At 42.5% G+C, this 12,666-nt stretch overlaps 1 protein-coding gene across 1 annotated transcript in view; it reads left to right on the top strand.

Moving 5' to 3' along the window:
• The window catches only part of TRPC4AP (transient receptor potential cation channel subfamily C member 4 associated protein), a 35,907-nt gene that overhangs the window by 12,452 nt on the left and 10,789 nt on the right, over positions 1 to 12,666 (top strand). The window contains exons 3-10 of the mRNA XM_056507833.1: positions 16 to 144; positions 385 to 501; positions 2,845 to 2,902; positions 3,859 to 3,914; positions 5,382 to 5,510; positions 6,566 to 6,767; positions 8,244 to 8,432; positions 9,447 to 9,589. Of these exons, the coding sequence (XP_056363808.1) occupies positions 16 to 144; positions 385 to 501; positions 2,845 to 2,902; positions 3,859 to 3,914; positions 5,382 to 5,510; positions 6,566 to 6,767; positions 8,244 to 8,432; positions 9,447 to 9,589 (1,023 nt within the window). The remainder of the gene's footprint in view (positions 1 to 15; positions 145 to 384; positions 502 to 2,844; positions 2,903 to 3,858; positions 3,915 to 5,381; positions 5,511 to 6,565; positions 6,768 to 8,243; positions 8,433 to 9,446; positions 9,590 to 12,666) is intronic.

The following is a 12,666-nucleotide window of genomic DNA, read 5'->3' as shown; positions in this document are numbered from 1 at the left end:
CTTCCTTTGTTGCAGATCACAGAGGCCTTGTTGAAGGAAAGAGATAAACAAGCAAAATGGAATGGGATCCCCTTGCTGTTGCAGAAGCTGTATGAGCACAGCCACCCCAACAGTGACTTCTCTCAGTGCCAAAGCATCCTGAAGGTACTGGCTGCACCCTTCTTCCTAAAACTTGACATAATGTTGTTGTGGCTTTCTTTAGTCTGCTGTGATCATACTCTGTTAATTTTTTAAGCTGTCTGCATGATGGTATCTGTCCAAAATTGGCTATAAGAGCTGGGGATGTAGGTAGTGATTATTCCACAGATAGTGGAAGATAATTGTGTTTATATTGATGAACAGTTTTCTTTTTGAACCATCTCTTTATTTTTTCCCTACATGCAGGAAATTTCTCCACTCCTTTCAATGGAAGCCATGGTTTATGTCACAGAAGACAGAAAAGCTGCTCAAGAGTCCAGTTTCCCAAACACATACACCTTTGACTTGTTTGGAGGAGTTGATGTAAGTGTGTTTTTTCAATACCAAAAGATCTGCATGATGCTCATCCCACTGAAAAATCTCTTCATTGGGGTCTTTGAAGCTTCTAAATGCAAGCTGCAGAATGACTTTACCAATTTGATGTTAAGCATTAGAATTGTGCCACTTTTTGTTAATCAAAATAGGAAAAGTGTGTGTTTTTCAAGGAATTGCATCCAAAGTGAAGTGTTTTGTTCTTATATGATAGAGAATACCTGGCTATTTCTTTAGTCAGCCTGTTTTTACCTCAAAAAAGATTAGACCTTTAGTTCTAGTTCTGAATGAAGACAGGAATCAAATGATTCTCAGTTGTGAGATAAAATAACTGGTATTGGAGCAGTGAGAATTTCCCTTAAACACAGCAGGGCTCTATCTCAGCCAGGTTGTCTGTGTTTATTGCTTCATCTGTGGCAAAGTTTTTTAAACAGAATGGGAAGGTTTGTGTGGACATTGTGGCAATTTATCACTTTGTTTATTTGCTTTAATTCTACATTACACACATACCCATTTGCTCAGTTTTATGGTGCCCGGCTCTGGCTTGGCTTTCATTAGAAATGCATGATTTGTATTTTCCAGTGAACTAATTGACACTCTTTTTATTTAGTTTAACTAAACAGATTTTGCTATTTATTCCTTGTCACACTTAGCTTGCTTTTACTTAGAGCTGCTGTTTATGTTGGTTTGAAATGAGCTCTGGCTTAGTTGCTGCTGTCAGTTGTGGGCAGAAGCCTTCAGCTACCAAGCAAATGACAACACTATGAAAATGTTTCAAATTCCCTTGTTTTTAAAGAGAAATAGTGGAAATGGTGAATATCAGATTACCTGGTGCTATGATCAGAGATTTGGCTGATAGAGGTGGGTTTCATGTAATTAAAGGCAGTAGTGGAAGCCAGTGCTGTGTGTTTTCAAAAATCCTGCTCTAGGATTTGAAAGGGGAGAAGTTTGATCTGCTGCTGCTGTGTGTGCCATGTGCTGATTTTCTGTTGCAATATTTTGAGCTGAGCATGAGTAATTTTAAAGGACACTCAATTTGCAGTGTACTCTCTAGGCTACAGTGTGTTAGAGTTAAAATATTTTTGGATTCTGACAAGCTTTAACATCGAGGAAGAACAAAACCAGCTCAGTGGCTCCTCCCTTTATATGTATCCATGTAAAATAAGAGAGTGCAAATACACAAACCTCCTGGATTTTATACCTGAGTGTAACCCCATCCCAAGAACATGATCTCATAATTCCCCTTCTGTTCCTGTCTCTGGTGAGAGGCAGAAAACCCAAGAATTAAAACACAAACCTGTAAACCTCAAACTTTGAGGTGTGCATTCTCTTCCTAAAACACAAGCTATTAATATGACATCTGTATTATTCCAGTCATTTTTCTCTACCCTATTAATGCTACAGCTACTACTACAAATAATGCTAGAAAATGTATATTCCTCTTAAAAGTTACTAATTCATATATTTATTTATTTGTCAGTGGTTTTAATGTAGCCTCCAGTGATGTCAGGTGGTTTCCTCTGTGTCTGGATCATAGTTCATTAACAGAAGGATAACATTAAGATGGGACTAATAGATCAAGTTTTAAACTTTGAAGTATCTTGTGAGTTAGGTGATGCCTGCATTGCTGTTAACAATTTAAAAACCAGCAGCATCTGCAGTGGTTCTTGCAGAAGTAATCAGTTCCTTCTGTTTGCCAACTTTCAATTTTAAGTCAGCTTTAATTTTATAAATGTTTTAAGCTAAGCCAGTGGTACAAACTAGAGCAACTGAAGATCAATTCTGCATCAGTCAGAACCACAGTCTTGGTCTTGGAAGGCTGATTGTTACATTCCTTAAATAGAAATATGAATGTAAATATTCATACAGGGTCCTGTACACAAGCAGTGGCTTTTTGATGCAGAGATAAAATCTGGAGCTGCTAAATTCTGTCTGGACCTGAAATGTTTTTGAAGCCAGCAAGATTTGGGGAAAGCCTTTGAAAAATTTGCATCTCTTTGCAGATTATTGCTAAAGATTCCTTATTTTAAGCAATGTGTGATCACCATCCTTGATATTATCTGGAGGCATGTGAAATTACATTCCTTGCAAGCTCAAATTCTTTAAAACTTGCCAGTGGCAGAATATTTTGTACAGCTCTTACTGTTTCTTCAGGGTAAATGCAACTATTATTTGTCAATGTGTTTTTGACACCAGTGGGGGTTTGATTGTAGAGCCTTTATTATTCACCTCTGGGACTTCAGCAGAGACAGGCTTGGGTTAGTCACTGACAAATTATTTGGTTATTTGTGTCTCTGTGATCATTCCCCTTAATTCTTTGTCTTATTTTTACAGCTTTTAGTAGAAATTCTTATGAGACCAACTCTTATTACACAGAAAAAGAAGCAGAAAAGTAAGTAAATAGGTGGTTTATCTCTTTTTCTTTTGCCTGGAGTTTCTGTTTCAGACAGAAATTGTTCTGTTTTTCTGTTATTCTCTTTCCATCCCAGCAATTTTCTGTTGATTCATTTAGGAGTGAATCATTGGTTTCTTTGTTCTATGTGGTATTGATTGGTGCTGGGATTTGGGAGAGTCACCTCTTTCTGGCACAGTTTTGGAGGTTCACACACTCAGCACAACACACTTGACTCAAAGCACTAAATCTGCAATCACTGGAAGCTCTTATTGTTCCTGTGGCTGCAGCTACAGTGAAAAATTATTAATAATAAGCCACAAAACATTGTTTATGCAATGGGAGCTGCAGAGATTGTGAGATGAGTAGCTCAGGAAAACAGCTTTTTGTTATGTGACTGCTCATTTCCACATTGCTGTAAGGAGGAGGGGTGCAGTGGCTTCAGCTCAACTTTCCTGCTGGAGCAGCTTGGCTGCAGTGTTTTCATTTCCTCTGTTTGGGATTCTGCTGCTTCCCTGAGCCCTGCTGAGGGAAGGGAATGTCATGGTGCACCCTGTGCCTGCCAGCCAGGGAACTTCAAAGGTGAAGGGATTTGAACTGGAGCTTTAGGCAATTGAAGGTCTGTACTGAAAACATGTTCTAAATATTAAAATGCTGTGGTAAAGCAGATTGAAAGTTTTTCTATGAAGTCCAAGTGCTGAGAAAACAAGCACTGTTTCCAGTGGAGAAAACTGCATAAACTGTCATTTTTTTCCTGATACAGAACTAACTTAGCATGTGAACAGGTCGGGTGTAGAGCATTTCTTGTGGCTTCTATCCCATAAGGCACTTGCATGTGTGCTCTGAGCTGGCAGCCTGACATTGTCACCCCTCCCAGGGCTCCGAGTGTCCCTCCCAGGGGTGCTGGTGTTCCTTGGCAGGGAATGGCTGCTGACTGTCTGCTCTCTCCTTTGCAGTAAGTGATGACCTCATCAAGGACTGCTTAAGCATACTGTACAACACCTGTATATGTGTAAGTACAGCTCTTCTGTCACTTTACATCTGCTACTTGATAACAATAAACAGACTCTTCTAAGTGTAATTTAAACTTACTCTGAAGCTTTACCATAATGTTCCTTCAGTTAAATACAAGATTACTTTGTATTTTGATGTGTTGCTCAAATAATTTGTTTTCTGAGCTGCATTGTCAAGCTTAAGTTCCCTTGTTTGGGTCTTTGTGTGTTTCCATAGGAAAACTGTGCCAGCCTTTGTTATGTTTCAGCTTAAAATCTGAAGCTGGGAATGGATGCCTGTTAAGCCCAGATACAGCTGGTCTTATTCAGAATTGGGGCTGGCAAAGGGTTTTAAATTTGATCCTGCGACTCTGTGCTGGATTTCAGTTCAGTTCAGTCGTGACAGATCAGTGCCAGGAAGGTGCTGGCTTAAAGGCCTCTGGAAATACCTCATCATCAAAATCCTGAAGCTAAAAACAAAGGCCTCAGATTATACATGCAAGGAACATCCTCAGGATTGTTTACTTATCACACACCTCATTATTCTATAACCTAGGGAGCACTGTTTAACAAAAATTTTTTAAAGAGCCAGTCAGTGCCTTGGAGCTTTTCCAAAAACATCAGTCTAATCTCCAGAGTTTGAGTCTTACTAGATCATGTCTCACTGATAAGGCTCTGTGTAGACATGGGAGGGGGAAGAGAGGGAGCACTTTTTTCCTTGGCTGGGATGATTTATTTTTTTAACTGCAGGTAATGCAACTTTTACAAACTGAGAATAGTATGATATGCTAAAAAACAAGTTTTCAATTTCTAGACTAGCTGCTCTGTTTTAATTCACTTTAGTATTTCTGCTGGAATTGGGTGAGAAATGTCCAGGATCAGAAATGGTCTGTGGGCAATATTAGCTGTTTTTATGTTTATATATTTGCTAGTCTGGTTCTGTGGGCATTGGGAATATATCAGCTGTGGATAAGACACAGTTTTGCAAGCAGTGAGGATGTAGCTGTGAGTTCCAGGAAGGCCTGGCTGTGCTCTCACCAGAGCTCAGAGCATGAAAGGCAGCCTCAAACTTGGGTTTCATGCCTGACTTCAGGGTTCATCCCCCTGTTCAGTTAGGCCAGTGCTGATCCAGGTTGCTCAGCAGAGCAGAGCTGAGGGTTCAGGAGCTGCTGTGTGTGCAGAGCATGGCGTGGAGCTGGTCCCAGTTTGGCAAAGCAGAGCCAGGCCCTGTGCTGTGTGCCCAGGCAGGCAGGGCTGGCTTTAGGTTTGGCCAGGAAACACCTGCCTTGAGGTGAAGCCTCTCATCCTGGCCGTGCTGCCAGCACCACTTGGCTTCAAACAGGGACAGGAGATGCCTTTGGTTGCCACAAACACAGGATTTCTGGTTTCAGGAGCAGCTGGCTCAGCAGCACATCATCTGCAGGGCTGTGCTGGGCCATGTGGCTGCTCAGTGTGGGCTCTCACTGGCTCTGTGTGCTCATTTCCAGACAGAGGGAGTCACGAGGAGGCTGGCAGAGAGAAACGACTTTGTGCTCTTCCTGTTTACACTGATGACAAACAAAAAGACATTCCTACAAACTGCAACACTCATTGAAGATATCCTGGGAGTGAAAAAGGTTAGTTACTGCTTTCTTCATGTCACTTGTATGGCTTTTCAGCCCAGTGGAGGAAAGAGAGCTGTTTCTTTGAGGAGTTGCTGAGGATAGTCCTCTAAGCTGCCATTCTCACTTCTTTGTAGCTTATTTGAAACCTGCCTGCTCACAGTGGTGATTAACTTCAGTCACTTCTCATGAAGAAGCCAAACTCTTCCTGTGCTGTCATGCTTGTAGTGCTTTTACCCAGTTCAGAGAATGATGGGGACTGTGTCCCCATGACCTGTCATTAAAGAACAGCCAATATTACAAATAAAGAAGATGAATCTCATATAAATGCAGTTTTCATCCTTGCCTGCTGATTGTATTTCATATATTTTGTCCTCCTCACATCTGGGAGGCTTCCTGTATTCCTGGCTGTTTGTCACCTCTCTAAGAAATTGTAGGCTAGGGACACAGGGCTCTTAAATCTTCTGCACAAACCTGGTTATTGAACTTATTTACCAGCATCATTGCAGCTCAGTGCCCTGATGTGATGCAAGTAAAATACTCGAGGTGTAACCTTGGGAAAACCTTGATTGGAAAGTGTGTACATTTTGTGGAGAAGGCCAGGAGTCTGTAACTTGACACTATTATTTAGGATAAGATGGAGGTTAATGTACTTCCTGAAATAGGAAACAAGCTTGGTTTATTTGAAAAAAAAAAAAAAAAAAGTGTTTTTTTTCTGAAAGCTGTTTTCAGCATCTTTTTATTAAAAAGAACTTCTGATGAAAAGACTGAGAAATAATTTAGAAGCTCTTACCTGTGAGTTTCAAACAAAAGGCAGGTTTGGCAAACAAAATTGAAACTTCTAATACCTAATTTACATATTAAATTAAGCTGTGGTTTTGTGATGTTTTTAGTTAAAAAAGGGCCCCCAGATTTTTTGTAAATGTAAAAATAGTGTCTAAGATGTGGATATCTGTACTTTTGGAGTTGGTGAGCCTGACAACAATTGTAAATCCCAACTAATCCAGGGAGGATCTGTTGTGTTCTCTTACTGACCATCACATGTGACTGAGCTGCTGTTGCTCCTGCAGGAAATGATCCAGCTGGATGATATTCCCAACCTGGCCAGCCTGGTGTCCAGCTTTGACCAGCAGCAGCTGGCCAACTTCTGCAGGATCCTGGCTGTCACCATCTCAGAGCTGGACACGGGCAGTGATGACAAGCACACACTTCTGGCCAAAAATGCCCAGCAGAAAAAAAACTTGGGCCCTTCCCGAGCTGAAATTAATCAAGGTAATTGCTGTGCTGTGAACAAATCAGAATTATCTCAGCAATGTATAAAGTTTTCCTCTTCTCAATGTCACACAGTGTTGTTTCTGAGAGATACTGGAAGGCTTATGTCTTACAAAGCATTTTTCTTGATTCACTCCCCTCAGATTGTTTCCTGGAAACAATATTTCATGTTAGTGAAACTTTCTGGCTTTTAGTTTCAGATGGTATTGCTAATGAGGTGGGTTAATTTCTGTCATTTCAGCACTCTCTGAGTACCTTGAAATAATTGGATTTGTTTTCTATGTCTCAGCCACATCCAGGGATTTCCCATTAGCAGCTCTCAATAATTCTGTGTCCTCCATAAAATATGAATTCCTAAACTAAAGCTGCCTGCAGTGTGATTGCTGTTGGAGCAGTTCCTTCTCTGATTTTATCTGATGTTGTCCTGAACAGGAGGTCTTTATCAAAAAGAGAAGGGTGTTTATTATTCTGTTGCCCAGTGTTACCAAACCAGCCTTGGAAATCTGTGGGGCTGATCTTAACCTCAAGTTTGGGCACAGTGCAGGTTTCCTTATTTTGCTGAGCACTTCTCAGTGCAGAAGTCTTGCCTAGAAGGATGAGTAGGGATTGAAAAAGTTAAAAGTGCCATCAGATGTAGAATTTGCTGTTTTCAGTTCTTACTGTGTGAAAAGCTTTTGGGCTTCTGAAGCAGATATTTGCATAGGTCCATGCCAAGCAGATGTTTAGCTAATCATTTTTGTGGGCACAATCAGAGACTAATTCTGAGGCTGAACAGAATATTCCATTTTTAAAATTTTATCAGGAAGCTATTTTTTAAGAGATGCAACACTCATGTAATGTTTATGGCCAAATTATTTGTCCTTTTCTCCTTGCCACCACAAGTGGGAAGTGAAGCTTTAGCCATGTATCTTTAATAAACAGGACCTGTAATTAAATTATTCTTGAGGGCAAAATGCACCTCCCCAAACATTTTGCAGAGCAGTGACTTGTGTCCTTGCAATGCCCTTTCTAAGGGTGCAGCTCCACAGTCAAAACCCTCACAGCTGGGGCTGCTGTGGTGTGTTCTCCACCTGTTCTACTCCATGAGGAGCTAATCCAGGAACCTACTTGAGAAGCTGTTGGCTTTCCTCCCTGCTGCTGCTGTAGTTCAGTCACTGCACACCAGCACCACAGAGGGAAATTGGAGGAGGAAAGGGGAGGTGGAGCTGCTCCTTCCAAAGGCTGCTTTATTTCTGCCAGCTTAGTTTTCAGCCAGATCAGTTCCTTGATAAGACTGGAGAACAACACTGAATTCATCCTGGGATATGGATTCTCTCTTCCAGTCCTTAACAGCAGAGTGCACTGAGTTCTTCCATCTTCAGGTCTTCTTAACCCAATCTTTTTAACTATGCACTTCTGTATTCCTCAAGTAGACGTGCTGGTACCTTGTGGTGATCTTAAATGGTAATAAAATAATTTATTTTAATTTTTTTTCAGCTACACTTCTGAATATTCCAGGCTTCATTGAGCGGTTGTGCAAACTGGCCACACGGAAGGTGTCTGAAACAACAGGGACTTCCAGCTTCCTGCAGGAGCTGGAGGAGTGGTACACCTGGCTGGACAATGCCCTGGTGCTGGATGCACTGATGAGAGTGGCAAATGAAGAGGCAGAGCAGAGTAGTACAGGTAGCTGGCTTGCATCCCTCCAGCCACCAGCAGCTGATGCTTGTTAAACCTTTCTCAGGGTTTGCCACGTGTTGCTTTTCTTTCATCTGGTCCTGATTCCCCTTTCCTTGCATGGAGGACTCACATATCAGCCTTGAGGTCTGACTCCTGTTTTGTTCTCCTTTAGCACTGATTTTTTTACTGAATTGAAATTAGCCAAAGGAGAAATCCTCCAGCAGTGTGTGCCCTTTGCATGCCTAGCTAACACTGAAGTTCTGTGCATCCCCGGCCCTAAACTCCTCTAGAGTGTTTAAAATAACCCTCCTGAGGTGAGTGGCTTCACCAGCATTTTACTCTAAAACTTCGGCTCATGACTTTGGGTTCAAGCAAGTGACCCCTTCTTTAAAAAGGAAGAGTAGTTTCAGCTAAATTAAAGAAGTTAATTAAATAATTATTCTAGTGGAAGTGTTAATACAACCTTAGGAAAATGCTTTGGGAGCACATGTGGTTTGTTTCTTCACCCTTTGGTATGACAAAAATGCAGTGTTTGGTAGAACTCAAAGTACTTCATACTCCTATTTCTGCTCTTAGCTGGGTAATTCTCTCTAAGGTTATGACATTTATTTAACTGTGGCCTAATAGTGGTACTGAGGTATGAAATGAAAGTAGATTTAATAGTGAGTGCTTCTGATAATATCCCATCTACTTTCATTATCTTTCTGCCATGCACTGGTGCAGTAGTCTATTAATTCATTTAGGTGAGCCTACTTATTTTTGGGAGATATTGCCATTTAGTTCGTTATGGAAAAAGAATTTAAAAAATCTGATTTTATCTCCTCTAAATTTTCAGCTATATTTTTTCTCTGTCATATAATTTAAATTGGTTATTTGCTGTACATCACTATTTTTAGTTAAGAAGAAAATTCCAGCAGATGTGCTGCTCCTGCATCTGCAGTGTTCAGTGTAAAACTAACTGTAACAAATCCTTTCTTGGTGAAGCTGCCTCAGTCTCACATCTTTGCCATTTTTTTTCAGAGTCTTCAGATGAGAGTGGACTGGCCAACACCTCCACAAGGACACAGCTGCCCCAGTCCATGAAGATCATGCATGAGATCATGTACAAGCTGGAGGTGCTGTATGTTCTCTGTGTGCTGCTCATGGGCAGGCAGAGGAATCAGGTGAGCCCCAGTGGATGCTCCCACTCACAGCTGGTGCCTTTTTAACCCTGAGTGCTCATGAGTGAGGTCATGGACACAGCAACAGCAGGGCAGAGCTCAGGGTACACAGCTGGGCCATCCCATCCTGGCAGGCCTGTCCAGAAAACAGGCAGAGTTTCACTGGGAGCAGCTGGAGCAGGGCTGGTCACACTGCTCTGCTGCAGGAGTGCAGGAGGATGCCTCCTGTGTGGGGTACCTGCATGCTGCAGGAGCTGCAGTCAGGTGTTCCCCCCCTCCTGGTGACCAGCTGGGATGGAGCCCCTTCAGCCTTACCCTTCTTTGGCTGCTTTCACTTTTGGAAGTGTTCTGGATGATTTTTGCAGCATATTGCAATGACTTGGCAAAGTGTGAGTGTTAAACTCCCAGGTAGGAAGATGCACTTCAGTGGTGTCTCTGCACTGGTCACTGCCTGGAAATCCCATTCATCCCTTCCTTTGCCTTTTTTCCTTTTGAAATTAAAAAAAAAAAAAAAATTGTTCCCTTCCTCACACTGGCTTATGAAGAACCAGGCACTGCAGCTCAGCTGTGGTTTGATTTAAATGGGTCAAAAGCAGGTTGGGAAGGGAAAAGCAGAGCAATCCTTGGTGCAGTTCTGACAAGTTTCCAGCTTTGGCAGTCTGCTCAGCTCAGCAGGGATAGCAGGGGCATTCAGATGTCCTGGACACTGGGAGGGTCAAACTGGTGGGAGTTACTGAGAGGCTGTTGTGTGTCAGGAGAGGCTGTGTTGTGAGCAGGGGTTGGAGCACATTTATCTGGAGTATTTTGTTCTCTGGCAGTAACCTCCCAGGGTATCAGTAACAAACACTTCCCAGGGCAATCTTAAATCTCTTCATCTGAGTACAGGTGCAGTTGTAGCTCAGTCCCAAACATAACTGACCTGTTCCCACTGAACCTGCAGCAGAGCTTGTGGGCTTCCCATCCCTGGAAGTGTTCAAGGCTGGGGCTTGGAGCAGCTGGTCTGGTGGAAGGTGTCCCTGCCCATGGAATGAGATGGGCTTCAACATCCCTTCCATCCCAAACCATCCTGGGATTCTGTGATTCTAAGCAGACACTTGACATTAAGAGAAGTAGATTCTGCATAAGAGGAAGCAGAGGGAACCAGTAATTCTTGCAGAAACCACAGTCACGACCATAAACAACTCCTAAACATGTTGTCATTCCTTTTAGAAATGCTGTTTCTGTTAGGCATGAAATAAAATGTAAACAAAGCCCAAAACATAACTGAAACTACCAGAACATGGATCTGTTAGGAGGACTTTTTCTTTTCCATTGTATCAAGGGAAATAATTAATCTCTGCCTGAATTCCCCACAAGAGTGCAGGTTTATAGACACTGCAGAAACTGTTTGCAGCCTATACTCATCTTGCTGCTGCTGGAGGGACTGGAGGTGCTGGATTCCCTCCCTCCCTGGGTCACTTCTGGTGTGTTCCTATCAAATGTTACAAGGCAAAAAGTCTGCTGCTGGAGCTAGGTTTGAAGATGAATTTATGTTTTAATTTCCTGGGAACACAACTCTCATCCTTCATCTGCTATTTCTGTCCCTGTGTCCCTGTGCAAATGGAGAAACTGAAGATAAACTGGCCTGCAGTTCACTTCTTCCCAGGACTGATTCAGGACTGGAGTTGTGAATGATTTGAGTTATTGCATTCCCAAACACTTCTTGTCCAGAACCAGTTTGGTTTTTTTGTTTGTTTTTTGGGGAGTTGGTTTGGGGGGTTTTTTTGTCTTTTTTTTTAAATCCTCTGCCTTTAAAACTCATTCCTTCATTCCTTAATCTGCATAAGACTTGGAATAAAACACAGATTTGTGGTGTGAGTCTGAGCAGCCAAAGGACTTGCTGGTTTTAGGTTGGATTCATTTTGCATAGAATTTGATTAAGGGCATCACAGACCTGCTTCAGTCTGCTGTAATAATCAACATAATGGTCTGGCATTTGCTTGAAGCAAGATGCAGCCTCCCAAACTCCACTTGTCCCCAAATGAATCTCTGAATCCTTGGTTTAACCTTGATTGCTGGCTAATTTGCCTAGATTGATAACTGTAGTAGCAGTGACTTGGCTCCTCCTGTTGCCACGTTGGGGGTGATCTCACCCTTGGGAATAAGTGGTGTTTCTCTGCAGATCTGGGCCTTTGCTGCCTTCTCATTATGGGCACACCCTAAATTACTCTCCTTATGTATTTTCTAGGCTGTCCTGCATGTCTGTGTCGTGGTGAAGAGCCATCAGCTGATTTCCTTGCTCCTGCTGTAGGGAGCCACACTGCACACACAGAAACTCAGCTTAGCAGAGACAGTTTCAGTGTTGAGAAAGCAACAGAGCAATTCCTGTGAAGCTGGATGGCAGCAGGGAAAAGCCAGAGTAGCTTGGAGGTTGAGTATAGAGCAGGGATTGTCTTGGCATTCTCAAGCAGAGTAGTTAAAATGAGTTTGGGCTCTGGGAGGGAGAGTGATGCAGAGGCTGTGATGTGATGCTCAGTCAGGTGAGAATTCAGAGCTGAGCAAACCAAACTGCACAGATGTGGAATCTGAGTCATTTGGAAAGGAGCAGATTGAGGAGTTCAAACTGAGAGTTCTTCCTTTAGTGGGGACTGAGGCTCTTGCAGGCAGCTCACGTGCTTGGCTTCCTCCTGGTGTGCCTGAGCCTGGAGGGACAGGGGCACTGCAGGGAGCACTTTGTTCAGAGATTGCTCAGAGCTTGCTTTTGTACTGAACCAAAGTGTCCAAGAGTGTTTCAAAATAATGGAGCACCAGAGGACTCCAAGCTCAGCAGTCTGTCAGTGGGTGGGGTGGGAAGGAGCTGGATGCTCCTCTGGTGTGTATTTGAGGTGTTCAGCAACAGGAATGTGATTTCCATAGAGATGGGAGAGCAGGTGCCTACAGCCAAGAGTGCAAAAAGCCATTGCTGTGCTGCAAACTAGAACTAAAACCTGTAAAAGAGCATTAACTTCAGATATTTTGATTCATTCAGGTATTTGAGTAAATAGAGCAAAGTAGATTGATCTGCTTGAAATGCTGCTGGTCTGGATTTTGGGACAATCTGG

This window comes from Oenanthe melanoleuca, chromosome 20 (assembly GCF_029582105.1).
Source record: "Oenanthe melanoleuca isolate GR-GAL-2019-014 chromosome 20, OMel1.0, whole genome shotgun sequence".
NCBI lineage: Eukaryota > Metazoa > Chordata > Aves > Passeriformes > Muscicapidae > Oenanthe > Oenanthe melanoleuca.
This window is presented reverse-complemented; position numbering and strand designations above follow the sequence as displayed.